Genomic DNA, 15,319 nt, shown 5'->3' on the forward strand with positions numbered 1-15,319 from the left:
ACAATAGCTTGAAAAAATGCAATTATTTGTGTTTTAACACAGAAATACAAAATGAGATGAATTCTTGAGGTACTGGATACAGCTGGAATTGCTGTAAAATTTAATCTCTAAACTGGTTTTGAGCACAGATTTTCACATCAATTTCCAGATCAGGAGCATTTGAGAGACCTGTGTATGTATGGATAAAAAGCTACCAGTTTGAATTGCCCACAATAATCCATTTTGCTGCATCTGTGAAAAATGACATGGCGTTCTCTGCAGCATATGATCTTGAGAGGAGATGAAATTAGATGCATTATTGGTCCTTTCCATTGTTTATGTATTGCTTATATGTTAAAATTGGTTTAGAGGGTTGGAGAAAGGGTGTCTCTGCACTCGCCAACTTCAGGTTAGGATTTGAGATCTTTGGAAGGTCTGAAGTGCATGATTTGGGACTAGAGGATGCTGAAACCTTCACCTTGCTTCAAAGCAACACAAAGTTTTTATCTTTATTCCTGTTTGGGCAATTCAGTCTTGTGAGATAAGTTTCTACCTAGTGCTTGGCTTTTGTGACTGCCTATATGAATCTCATTTGTGGTGCCTTGAATACCTTTCAGTTCTTTCACCATAAGAAAATTTTAAATCTGCTCGAAATAAGTGGAGTTTAGAAATATGCTAATTTTGTCTAAGTTTTTCAATTGTATGCACATCTCCTAAAATGAGAGAATAACTAAACCTGTGAGAACAGGGATGATAAGACCAAGTCTGAGTCTGTTAAGAAACAGCAGATAAGCTTTTGTTTTAGACAAAACTTTTACAAAGTCGTCACAGCAGATCCCCTTTGCCAATGTATTCCTTTGATATCTGGGATGTTTAGCTGAGCTGTGTCATGGAGATGAATGTGTTTTAATATGAAGCTGAAGTTAAAAACATCAAATTTAGAAGGCTGTTTGTATTCTCACATACTTCCCCCCCCCCCCCCCCCCCATGTTTTTTCTCCATGTTGCTTAGAAGTTATTAAATACTCTTCTGACACAAGCATTTACTCAGTATCTTATTTCCTCATTTGGGCAGAAGTATCGGAAACTATCTGATATTTTGTACTGCTTGCATTTGATCAGCACTTTAAATTCTTCAGTTACAATGAGGAATAGCAATAGCTCATACAAATAGTGGGGGGGGGGTTTATTCTAGTGACAAATTACAGAAAATAATAAATGAGTGCTCTATCCAACAGGCTGTGAAGGGAGACTAACATTCCAGTCTTGGTGATCTGGAGAATTGAGAAACTTAAGAACTGCTTACAGACCTCTTAATTCTTTAATGAAGAAAGCATCTGATGAACTAGTTTGTTTTAAACATCATAATCATTAGTATGGTAATAATGACTGGATTTGTTGATTTTTAAGTTCTGAATGCTATGTACAATATTTTACACTTTCTAAAGCAAAAGAAAGGTATTATTTTCCCCTGTTATTTTGATTTTAAATTATTTACACGATGTTTGCAATTCAGGAATAGGGTGAAAAATGGTCCTGAACTGTTATTTTTCTGAACATCATTGATTTTACTCTTTTCACAGAGGGAGGGGTGTGGGCAGAAAAGAACAAAAATAACTCCACCAAAAACTGGAGAAACAAAGCTACCATTAAATGCACACCCTTTCCCACACCACACATATGTGCACAAATAAATCAACTATGGGAGAGCTTCCAGAATCTAAATGGTTGAAGAAGAGACATTTCATTTTGACAATCAACATAACATGGTTTTGTTTCCTATAACAAGATGAATATAAAACATAGAATATCCCACATTTCCTTAAACATTTTGAAATGGGACTGCTTCAAGCTGTTGACATAGGTATAGGCTAAGATTTTTGTTGAGTTTAAGTCTTCATAAGATATATTCTTCTCTCAAATTGGCTGAGAGTTCATTTAAACTGCAAACATTCAAGAGAGTATAATGCAGTACTGCTCTGAAAAATATTTAATCCATATTCTGGAAAAACGTATGGAATTTTGGTGATATCAAATGTTATGGTAGGTCTGTCACCTCTTTCAGCTCTGACACTTGTTTCTCCATAAGAGAAAAGAGTAATACAAATCCTATATTTTACCATCAGAACATCTCCATCTGCAGAATAGTACATAGGTTCTCTATTTCTTCTTCTGTCATATGTTGTTAGAAAATTCATGGTCATTTGGATCCCCTCCCCTATTTCACATGTGTTGACTAACATTTGTTTAAAAATTACAGGCTTCCAATTATGTAGTTATATTTGGTGGAGGATAGGATTCTTTAAAATTTTTAATATCGCTGCATAAGCAGGTTACCTGTCTAAGTAGACACCTTCATGTTTATCTTTCTCCCAAAAGTCTGCTGTTATTATTTCCATTTTGCTCTAAGTTTAAAAAAATAATAATTAAAATTGAATTTTATTATCACCCTGGTTTTATTCCACTTGTGTGGAGTTACCAGTTATTTGAGTCAGTCTGCTTTTCTGTATAAATATTAGGATAGTGCTTTCTACTACCTTAAAATATTTTTTAAATGTTAAACAAGTTTTCTGTCTTTAAAGATGTACTAATAATTCTTTTTTCCTAAAGAAACCCTGGAGGGTAAGCAAGGAAATGTATGTTTTGGAATATGTGCACTTGAACTGGAAATTTTTAGGCAGAATCCAGCAGGATTGATTCCTGTTGAATGGCAGGAACTTACCACAGCCTAAAGAGGTTTTCCTTATAGTGGAAATAAGTTTAATATTCACCTGAAATAGTCTCAGGTCTTCTCTTGACCCAAATTAAATCAGCTTGGATAGTTGGTGGAAGTATGATAGTACCACTTTACCCACAAATAATCTTTGTGTCAGGGGTGCTTTGGGCCCCAGATTCTCTGTCTTGGTTTCTAGTGCAATAAGAAGCAAGCTGTTCTTCAAGTTCTCTCATAGAGTTTAAGCAATGAGTACTGTACTCTTACAATCTTTCACTTTAATCCTTTTGCGCTGTTACTTTTGAAAAATGCAAAACTCTTCAATACATCTGTGATTTTATCAAGTATCAAGCCCTCATCTGTCTTAACTTACTAAATAAAGGTCATTCCTACTGTTGGTACAGGTTTTTGCATCTGAACCTTGTTTTGATTCAGGCACTATTACCTGGGGCCAGGTATATCAACATGGCCTGGAATCTGAGTTTGTAATTTTGTTCCCACACAGTTCTGCCCCTTAAATTTGTCTTTCTCCCTCAAAATAATTGAATACTTTTGTTAACTTTTGCTACCACTCTTTTAAATTCACACACTGGCCACAAATTATCTGCCTATAAAAATATTTTACTAGGAATATAACTGTTCCTAATTCTATTATCATAGTGTTTGTACTTGTAGTGTGTTTGAGGTGCATATTCCAGCAGTTTCACTGGATATGAATTTAAGTGTTTTTTACTACAGTATACAGATCCATGGTACGAATGTGTCACCCTAAACTAATCTGTTACTTCAATTTCAGCATGTGAGACAGAAGCAGCAAAAGTTTATCAGCTATCACTAGAAGAGCACCTACAGCCCTTCAAAGACAACATGGAGCAATTCATTAGTCAAGGTAAATAATGAAACGTCACTTAACCTTTTCATGACATTTCAAAGGAAAGTTATGGGAACAATGTTTATACGTTGTGGGAAAGGGACTGTTTATTTTGGCATCATAGAAAGACATGGATTAGTTTAATCAGATGCCACACAGTTCTAACAGATTTGCAAAATGATTCTCTTGTACTGTAGGTGACTCACTCTCTTTTGCATGACAGCAAAGACAAATGCTATTGGCTTGAGTGTGTGATCTTCTAAGTTCAACATTCCAGTAGAAAACAAACTTGCAGCCTTTGTTCCTTGAAAAATTATTGAAGCTGGATCTGTTTCATTAACTTCATTCCAATGAGATAATTCTTTTGGGTGCGCCAAAAACATGGAATAAGCATAACAAAAGTAGTTAAAGCTTTTCCAGATATACTGCAAATCCATATGAAATACTTGGATGTGGTTAATGGTTAACACTGCAAGAGAAAATATATTAGAAATAGCCAGGATCAACTGGCATCCTGAGTATTAGTAGGAAAACCCTTTGAAAATGAATGGACTATGCTTTTATAGGAAATATGGATAACTTTAGGTTTTCACAAATGTTATATCAGAGCTTGAAATAGTACTCTGCATTGACCAATTCATGTTTTAATACAAGTCAGAAATCAATGCATCAGGGTTAAAGTGCCCTGATGAGTACATCAATGTAATTGTAACATTTTGCTGCTCCTTCTGCTTTGATATTGCCTCTTATAATCGAAGGCAGACCTGTTGTCTCCTGAATAGGCAAATTATGTGAGAATTCTGATTCTTGTGCTGATTCATTAATTCATTAGCCTTGACATGTGTTAAAGAGCTACCACTCATAGATATAATTATTAACTGAATGTGCTTTGTGTTTGAGAGGCTGGTCAGATTTGCATGTGTCTCTTCCTGGTTAGAGTATCCAAGATGACTATATATCCAAGCATTTTAAGTGCAGTACCTATAGAATCATAGAATGGTTTGGGTTGGAGGGGACTAGACCAGGCTGCTCATGTACTCTACTATGTACTGATCCATGCTATAGGACTCTCAATTACAGGGAATAAATTGAGCACACCCAATATTTTGAATCATCAAATATGAACTGATGTTTTCTAAGACAAATGTCCACTATCCAAACCTGGCAAACAGGATGTTGTCTCCAGCACAAGTAGGTATGAACCAAATTAAAACTGGATGCTGGTTATGTATATGGCATATAAATATTACAGTAGTGGTATGATTGAACATGTAGCAAGTGCTTTGCATTAGGTTTATATTATAGTTTTTATGTATAGATAGGGAAAATTCAAATCACAAGTTTTTCTGAAAGATATCACTACTGGCATGCTGTAAATCATGTCGTTTTAACCTTATTGACAGAGTAGGAAATCAAACATGAAGATTATCCCTGGAAGTGTTCAGGGCCAGGTTGGATGGGGCTCTGAGCAGCCTGCTCTAGTGAAAGGTGTCACTGACTATGGCAGGGGGGTTGGAACTAGATGATCTTTAAAGTCCCTTCCAACCCAAACCATTCTATGATTATATGATTGTATTTCAGCAGACAGCTATCTGTTAAATTTGTTTCTTCTTTTAGAAACCATAGTTTTAGAAGTGTCTAACTTTAGCTTGTTTTATGATTTTTGACTATACTTTTCAGAATATAATTTTATATAATCTGTATAGTGATCTGTTTTTGCAAGGATATGCAATTTCCTTTGTGATTACATGTCTGTACTTTAGGAGAGTGAGGAAAAAGAAAAGAAAAAATATATATCCATCGCATCCATTAAGAACTTTGCTGTGTTCCCATATTAGATGTGTGTGTTGTTGACAAAAGGAGAAACCCATAATGTCAGTAAAAATATCAGTGTCTCATTTTGATAAAAATAATTGTGTATTGTGAGCACAGTAAAGTGTGACTAAATTTCTACATTTTTTTAAAACCGTAGGGCCTATTGTGAAGAATTCTGTCCCAATGTAAGAAAGACAAAGGTTAACATATAGCAAAAAAGAATCCCTGGTTAAGATCCAAAAATAAAGTAATTTAAATACCTTTCATTATGAAATCCTTTGTTTTTACTTCATGGGATTGAATTCCGACTTGAAAGAGGCCATGTTTAAAGCAGGATTTCTCTTTCCTGTTCAGTGTTTGACAGGCTTTTGATCTAGATATTTTTTCTAAGGGCTTTTGTTGTTTATGTAGACATAATCGATGAGTCTTTTCAGCTAGACTGCACACATGATCATTTAGAAAAACAGAGGGACAATTCTTGGCACCTTTTGGGGATTTTTGTTTATATAACATATGCTCTGGGCAAAGAAAAATCAAGCTTTACATTTTTATCTTTTCAAGTTCCAGTTTCTCTAAAGTCAGAAAAAGTTTTAACTTATAATTCAGATGAAAAGCATTTTTCAAAAGGTTAAATAATTTGGCATGTTTGTATGGTGCCTTTTTAGAGCGGATAACTTGTGTGCATAATGGGACCCAAAAGTTCAAAGTAGCTAGTTACTTACAGCATATTCACTTATACATGTTGCTAGCAGCTAAAATGGAAAATGGTTTTCCCATAGGCAAAAAAACTTGCACACCAAATTAAATATCCTTGGCAAGGGGTTAGAAAGGCTCTGCTTTATAAGAATAGTTACTGTCACACACAGATAACTTTGAGTTATGTTACTGCAACTCATCTGGCTGATTGTTACTAATGATGTATTAATAAAAAAAAATCTTTTTTAATGTTAACACTTTTGTTAGATTCAGCAGAGACAAAAAAAAAAGGTTGTACATCATTAGCTTGCTGGTAGATTATTTCATTTGAAAGCTAAAGAAGGGGAAGAGGCAAGAATGTGTTCAGAATCATGACGTTTTTAGATGAAAGTGCTAGTGGTATGTGTAATGAAGGCTGTTCAGTATTTGCCTTGCTATCCAAGTCAGTAGCCTAAACAATCAGTATGTGCACTAAAGTATGCAAATTAGCAACAGGATACCAGTCCTTTCTTGAGGGACTTCATGTCTTTGTTAAAATGATCATAATACTTAACAAGATTTAATTACCTGTGCTCCTTTCTACATTGGCTTAGTGGATATTGGCAAGCATGATTTATCCTATGCATTGGGTTTTTGAGGGTCTGTGTGCCTCAAAACCTCCAACAAAATCCTCTCTGTTCTTCCAGGTTCTTTTGTTTTCTTCCATGTTTTTTCCTCCTCTTTTTCTTTTCATGTCCTCTTTTTGAGTCCACATACTGTAATCACATCAAATCACCAAATGTATCATGTGGTTCTCTTGTTCTTACAAATGTTATATTTTTTTCTGAACTTCTACGTAGCCATAGGGTTTAAAAATAGAAAAATAAATTTAAAAAAAATAGAAAATCTACTTCAAAAAAGGAGATTGAAGAAAAGTTGTCAGAAAATACAAAACTTTTCAAAAATATATTGTTTATTATTTAGTTTGCTATAACCATTTCTCTAAGCATTTCCAATATGTGAGTAATATATAACTGTGAAATATAGTAAAACAATTGTCCTTTTCCAATGAAAATTTATTCATACCAAACAGTAGAGATCTAAAATTTGCATGTCCCCAGTATAGAATATATAGTCACATTTTCTCTCTTTGAGTTATTCCCCACAAGTTGTCATAATTTGAATAAGAGAGATTGAAAGCAAAGCTCTATTTGGGAACCTTGTCTCCATTGTTCCATATGTAATTGTGGATACATAAGGATGCAAATACGTGAGAGATCACATCCACCAGTTTAGAAAGCTTCAGAAATCACTTCTTTTCCTGGCGGGAATGAGTCTGACACGAGACAGTGGGTAAATGCTGAGGGTTCTAGTTATCATGCAGTTTGTAGAGGAATTTCATTAGCAGTTAGTAATCCTTTAACCTTGTCCCCACTGGATAGGTTAGCTAGCTCATGCTGAAAGAATTGTGTGTGCATGAACCACAATTGATTCATAGTCCCCAGGTTTTAACTGTGGTTAACTTTGCAGTGAAAAGCTGTCTCTGGGTGTTTGCTGTTGGGATGCTGTCTAGGCTGGGCATTCTTGTCAGCTTGATAAAGCAGGAAACTTATGGCAGGAGGCAGCAGTCATCACTCCCTCAGAACAGTAAGATTTGTTTGGGAAGTAGGAAGATTCAGTATGTTGAAATCACAGCTTTTCCACTGAGATTCTATAAATTGTGAAAACGTTGCGGACTTCAAATCTGAGCAAATCATCTGTCATCATATTCAGAAACCAAGCGAATATAATTAGTTTTAGACTTCAGAAAGAACAGTATTCCATGGGACAAATACAGGCATTGTTTGCAGAAGTAAAAACAAAAATTTCTGGTTTTTCACTATTTCATCTAAAAGCAATGAGGATTATTCCAGTGTAATTTTAAGTTTGGGACCACAGGGTAACCCTTCAATCTTTGGTTCCTTCTAGTCTTATTTTGAAAAATTTTGCCATTTTGCTATTGTAAGTGAATACCAGCACCAGATTTTGTTCTGCTGGACCCAAGAATATAGACTCTTCTCCAGACCTAAATTCTAGTCACATCCTCATGATCTCACAGAATAAAGATGCTAAAATTGTCCTTTTGGTTGAACTGTCTGTAACCATCTCCTCCTTTTGCCTGGAAGAGCATTCAGGAACCTGGTTTCCAAACTGTTAGTAAATGAATGTGTAAATCACAGTGAGTTCTATTTATTGCTGCAGCTGCAACCAGATAGTTGGTCATGACTTGTTCTTTTAGGTCAAGCAGCAAAAGGCTGTGCATCATCAAATGATGGATTGTGAATGAGAGACTGCAGCATCAGACTGCATCTTGGATGTCTGGGTTAAGTTCCTGGCTCCAGAAATGTTGTAGATGATTGTGAAATGAGTGCTGCTAGGGTAATCTTAATTCTGGCATTTTCTAACCCAGAATGATTGATTTTGCAGATTCCATTTTCTTTAAATATTGCTCTTAAAATTTGATTAATATAAAGGAGATCATAGCAGTACTTAATAATTTTTCTAAAAATAATTTGAGGAAAATATGACTGAAACATGATTAGGAAGATATATGAATGAATGTTTTTTTTGTTTTTATTTGAAAAGATTGCACAGAACATTAAGAGGTTGGATATTAGTAATTTATGTGGAGACACTGACTTTGAATGTTATTATGATTACCAAAATATACTCATTACTAAGATCTAAAAAAAATTTTTTTTCCTTTGAGAAGAAAATTTTGGAGAAATCTGAAGGGCAAGAAGCATAAACCCACTAGAACAAAAGATGCAGGAATTCAACTTAAGCAATTTAATTTAATGAATGTTTAAATTTTTCTGTTAGTATTCTTTTTGTTGAATTATTGAAGGAGCTTTTAAAACTTGTTCTTTGAGTCCTAAAAGTATTTTTTTAATCTCACACTGACATCTTAATGCTGATAAATAGTTTAACGTCAGTGTGATATAAACTTATCCTTACTTCAGATGTCAGCACCTCCATTGGTGTGCATTTTTACATAATAATCCTAATTCAGATAGTGTTGCATTTGCAACACTAGACAGGCTTCACTGAATTAGCCTCCCCTTGCTCCATGAAAGTCCATGAAAGACCAAACTTTTAGACTGGGGCTGTCAGCTGTTTTGTGCCTTTGGCACAGGATCTCATCTAATCATTTTTGTAGGCATCGCAGTGGTTTCAGACAGCACAGGTGTGGTAGAGTTAAAAAACATATTTTGTCATCACATGAGGACAGAACAATGTATGAGTATCACAATAGCATGATATAAGTCATCCAACTCGAAATACTCTGAAAAAAATGCCTTCAGGAAAAAAACCACCAAAAACATTGTGGACAGGGGAGGGCAGAAAATAATTCACATTTTAATTCCCTTCTCTAGTAAAAATGTAGTCAAATAAGATTCCTTTTATGACATAGTTCTTGGGATGGAGAACAAAAAATAAGAGGACATTAAAGCTTAAGAGCACTTAGGTCCTTCATAAGCCGTAATCACAATGGCATATGTTCTTCAGCACTGTGGAATCCAGGCTTACAGATGAACAGCCTTCCTTTTAAATCAGGCCTGAATTCTCTTGCTGTATCTTTATTGTACCCAAAAACATATATTTAGTCATAGGTATGCTGTCCAGCTTCACATCTGTTTCCTGCCTAGTCCTGGCCTGACTGAGACCTTTCAGCAGTGTTGGATTTAAGATCAGTAGCAGGGAACATGGAGTGAGGAGCTCAAAGCTGCACAAGAAATACAATGCATTGTACTTCTGTGAATGTGACACAAGTTCTCAAATATGATGGATGGTGGCTTAGCCACTTCCTTGGATATGGATGCATCTCATCAGGTCCCATGAATGTGAGTACCTTCATGTTCCTCAGTCTCAAACCCAATCTTTTCCTTCTTCATTCTCTCAGTCCTTGCCTTTGCCTTCTGCAACTTTGGCAGTGTGGATAGACCACTTGCTGATGAATACTGAAGCAAAAATAACTGTCCTATTACCAAACTGCTGCCTGATGGAGTAAAAGAGAACACAAATAGCAAAATGTGGAGGAAGTTTGCATCTTGAGACACGTCTCAGATAGAACTTGAGATTAATTTTTTTTGTTTTATTAATATAATATTAATCTGAAAAGTAAATCTCCTTTTATAGTCTTCTTAATTTTAAAATTTTTTAACTTTTAAGGAAGTTCAAGTTTCTGTCCTTGCTTATTCACTGAGGTTTTAAGTTGTGCTTCCAGAAATCTTGCTCATAATCTATGGAGCTAGCACATAATTTGCATTCCTGTTGTGTGACGGTCTAGTCATAAGGAAGTATAATTGGTTGGAATCTATATAAGTGTTTATGTGTTTAACTGATCATAGGTTTTGGAAAAAAGAAACAACATAATCAGGAAAATGTTCAGCAGATTGGATGCTCTATCCCAAGTTATCTTCAAGAAACTGGGGTCTGAATTTCTAAATTTAAATGTTCTATTTCAATGTTCTCTTACCTGTAGGCATAAAAATCTTAGAAAATGGGGGAGGGGGTACAGGTATTCTTCATGCTGAAAACCTTTTATGAATTTGTCGTAGGAAGTACAGAAGGATGTAAAACTCTTGCTAGGATTCCCAGAAGAAATCCTGCTGTATTCTCTTGTAAAGCTTTCTTAGCATTAATGTACCCGATAACAAGCCATCCAAATGGACTTGGATCTTTGTTCAGTGTAAATAGAAATTCTCAAAACTATAGCAACACAGCTCTAATGAGTCATTGAAAAGGCTTTGTATCTGTCAAAAAAAGAGAAAAAAACAACTGGCTCCACTTGAAAGTTACTGGAAAGCACATTCATAGCTAATTATAAACAAATACTAGTTAACACTTTAAATAAAGAGAGGAAAAAAGTAAAAAGATTTAGGATGTAGACAAGATGAAAGGATTCTTGTTGCCTTCCATCTGAGATTACTCAGATGCATTCCTGTATTCAATTACCTGAGAAGATGTGATATTCCCTTAAGAGAGTTCAGGAGATCAGAAGGGATGGCAATTTCGTGCATCTCCTTACTCATAGCCCTTTGAAACTGGTTCAGCAGAAATAGCTTAAATTGCAACAGGGATTGGGGCCAGACGGTGACTACAGACAGTAATCACTGGATCAAGATCGTACCACAAACAACAAAAAGTTCTGGTGGAACAAAAGCTCTGGCAGGGTGTTTGAATGCACTTTGAGTAGACTTACAAGGTCTACTTGGAATACATTCTGAATCAGCACCAATGGGTCAACTTGTTTTGTGGCTATGCTTATCTAGTACATTTACACATAAAGTGCATTGATAATTCTTACTAGTTGCTAGCTTTGAGTCTATTTTTCTCATCAAATCCCTTGCATACTTCATATTTAATTCTAAGCTTGAGGTTTATGGATTTTGGTTTTTTTTAGAAAGCCACCAAGCACAAGCCCCTGTCGTCATTTAAAAACTAATGGTCATCTAACTTTTCTTCACAGTCTTCCCCAAAAGCCACTTCTTTTTTCACAGTGTCCATCTAAAATAGCTTAGTTCTTCCGAGTGCCACTCATACCCCTAACCACACTAATCCTATTAAATAAAACATGCAAAGAGAACAAACAACAACGAAATCCAAAAATTGACGCAAAACAAATTCAAAAGTCTAAAAGGGAGTGGAGATAAAGGGGGAGGGGAAGAAAGAGACTTTCCTCAAGAGCTTTCTATTGATTCTGGTGTATTTGCTATTCTGCTTTGGTGTTTCAAGGTTTTGCAAAACACAGTCTTCAATAGTATGCTAACTGCCAAAAAAAAATTTCTCTAAGTGTTGGTATTTTCTGAGGGTATTTAAAAGTATATATACTACCGAGGACAATAGGGAAATTTCCTCAGAAACACTGACAGAGCTCTTGTAAACTTGGACCTTAGACCCTAATAATAGCAGAGTAATAGCATGCTGTTGCTTGTGGTAGTTCATCCAATATTTTCTCTATATCCATTTTCTTTCTGTCCTAGTCATGTGCTTGAGATACCTACAGAAGGTATCCTTGTGGCCTTTTTCAGGCACCTCAGGTGCTCAAGCCTTAATGGAGCTAGGTCAGACGTGACAGGTGAACTGCCTGAGGTTCCATAAACTTTTTAAGAATGTTTTTCCCTCAATTTGGTTTTTAGTTTAAGTTTTGTTGGGACTTTTTTTGAATTTGTGGCTCTGCCATTGGAGATACATGGTATATTTTCAAAGCCCCAGCTACTATTTGTTCATCACCAGTGTGAAAGAAAATATGTCCTTTTTAAAGATCCTCATAAATCTGCAAGAAGGGTTTGTAAAAATACTATTAATAGTTTTCTTTTTTTTCTATAAATTTTGCTGCTTTTTAATAATGTGTATATAAAAGAGGAGCACCATAATCCCAGTCTAAACCAGTTGTTGTATGTCTTCAAGTTCCCAGTTCGTTGTAAGACAAATATTTCTCTTTAGATTTTTTTTAATCCTGTGGAAGAGATGATAGAGTGAAATATCACACTTTCAAACAAGAAATTGCAACAGCTGATAATAGAAACAACAGATGTTATTTGCAATATCTGTTCACACGGAAAATAGTCTGTACCCATAGAAAGAAGATATATTCATGTTATTAGCTTTTTTTAAAGTCAGATTTAATGCACAAGGTATAGTGGTTAAATTTGGAGGAGACTAGTAGAGTAAGTTTATTGGCCTGAAAATGAAAGGATACTTGGCAGTTGTCTTTGCGTGCAGCATGGCTTCATTTCCGCAGAGAACTTAGTATATAACACATCCAAAATGATCCACTGAGGTCAGAGGGGACAATTTGTGATCAATCAATGGTTTATATCCTTGCCTTTGAACCCCTTTTAATTTAATTTCATCTTCTAGGCTTCTTAAAAAAAAAAAAAGACTATTTAGAGAAAAGTGAATTATACTGTTCTGCTGAAGACCAGCATTTTCTAAAATTCCTGTGTCTATTTCTCACATTCAATTTGGTGAGATACATCAGATTTTTCATAAATGCATAGGTCACTTTAGTATGGTTGTTCATATATGTTCCTTTGTAGAAGTTTATAAGTAACATTTGCAGGACTCTAATCAAAAAGAATTGGAAGAACATGCCATTGTTTCATGTGTTTACATCATTCTGGAATGTGGATATATGCTGATAAGGACAGAAAAATTGAAAATTCAGTTAATTATATTTAATTTGTGAGATCTTGTTTGAAAGCTCATTTTGAGATGCATGAAATCAAGTTTTATGTCCCAATTATAAAACATCAAGCAGTAAATTGAATCAATTTTTTTAAAAAGTGATAGAATAGAAATTAGAACATCTGATGAGTAATTTTTGAAGAAATATATATGTCCTATAGTTAAAAGAATTGATAAAAGAGCCTTGGATATAGTACAGTCCTCATGCTTGGTAAGCAATGATGTAGGGAGGAAGGAATGTACTTGAATTTTGACCAAATATATAAAGTGTTTAGGAAGTATAGACCTTGCTCTAAAAGGAGACCAACTTTAAATAATCTGAAGGTATCTTAATGGAAAAAGCAGGCAAACAGTGGAATGTCATCCAACAAGAAGGCATTAAAGATGCTTTCAAATGAAAAAGGGAAAATATAACTAAATCAGTACATGTTGTAAATCATTGATAAGGTAGCTTTGCTCTGTGTGAGGTCACTTTGACTCCAAAATGCTATGGGTTTTGAGATGGCCATGTTTTTCAATATGAACTAAGGTTATTTTCCAATTATATTATTTAAAGTAGATTTTTCAGAATATCTTTGCCTTCAGGATTATGAAAGTTGCATGTAAAGCCCGACAATATATAGAGTGTATGAAGGCTGACATATAAAACTAAGTGTTACCTTTGGTGAGTGATGCATTACACAAAATAGTGGGGTTACTATTTCCTGGTATGATATAGTCTTTAATAGATTTGGAACAGTGTATTTGGAGGTACTTAAGCAAATTGGTGTCAAGAATCAAGAAAAGTTCTTAGCTGGGGGTCTTAGAAAAGATGATGAGCCAATAAAATATGGAATATTTGGGACATAAAACTAACCCAAGAGCAGAAATTCCTACATCTGTCAGAAAACCTGCAAGCAGTCACTGCCACATTAGCTAGTGGATTCCAAATAGATATGAAAGCAGATATGGATACTGCATGACTACAAGATTTCTTTTAATGTTTTTCAAAGGAAATCAAATAATAATATTTCTGAAATTATCTTATTTCTTGAAGATAGAGAGTAATTGCAGTGGCAGAAGAGAGTGCTCAGATATGGTCAGCTGCCATGATATCCCTGGATTTATCTAATTCTTCTAATATTGACCATTGATATGTTATGATTGGTGTGGAATGGGTATGGATATTCTTTTTTTTATTATTTCACCTGTTGTAGGTGTTTTAAGTACACTATTCTGCCCTGAATATTCTCCCAAGGTGGACATCTTTTAGCTGGCATTTGGCACTTAATGTATATATGCCAAGAATGAAGAAGCCAAACTGGTGCCTTTCGTGCACTCTTACTACACCTGTGATGAACTGCTTTGGAGGAAGAAGTGATAATAAAGATGCATTATATTGAGTGAAATGATAAAGTATAATGCATCTTCAACTGGATCCACCATAACTACATTATTTTCTTTCCCTACTCAAAGAGGAAAGCTAAATTGGAAGCAGTTTACCAATGGGGTGATTAGTACAGGGCAAAGTACCCATAATCACAAATATCAGGAGGTAATATTAGTGGCCCATTCCAGAAGTTATAACAGTCTCCAGCTGTTTCAGTGTCTACAAGTTATTCCATTGCATCCAAGTGATAATAAGAACTCTGTCATTTTTATAACAGGAGGCTTTCTTCCCTGACTGATTAAATTTCACTGGGTGTCTTCAACTAGCCATTTTCCATAGCTCTTGGATGTTTACTGTATACTACTGCAAAAGCAGTCATCTGATTATTTTCTTTGGACAGGGACAGATCTCTGAGTGTATATACCATATTTTCTCTTTCACTGGTCCCACCTGTGGTCTTGTGGAATCAGAATTGTTTTCATAATGTCTTTAACCTTTTCTGTCTAGAAAAATGATAATGCAAAAGGGTTGAAATTAGATTTTCACCTGAATAATATTTTTTGATAGCATGCGAAATGTTTAAAAATATCATCACATTTGGAACAAACTACAAGAAAATTCTTCTTCAGAGAAAATTCTTTTCCTTGCAAGACTCTGTTTAATAC

At 35.0% G+C, this 15,319-nt stretch overlaps 1 protein-coding gene across 1 annotated transcript in view; it reads left to right on the forward strand.

Moving 5' to 3' along the window:
* FMN2 (formin 2) overlaps window positions 1–15,319 on the forward strand; it is a gene marked incomplete at both ends in the record, with an annotated part of 150,867 nt that overhangs the window by 103,189 nt on the left and 32,359 nt on the right. The window contains one exon of the mRNA XM_082302427.1: window positions 3,488–3,580. Within this exon, the coding sequence (XP_082158553.1) occupies window positions 3,488–3,580 (93 nt within the window). The remainder of the gene's footprint in view (window positions 1–3,487; window positions 3,581–15,319) is intronic.

Source organism: Coloeus monedula (genome assembly GCF_965178545.1).
Source record: "Coloeus monedula genome assembly, chromosome: 2".
NCBI classification, from domain to species: domain Eukaryota; kingdom Metazoa; phylum Chordata; class Aves; order Passeriformes; family Corvidae; genus Coloeus; species Coloeus monedula.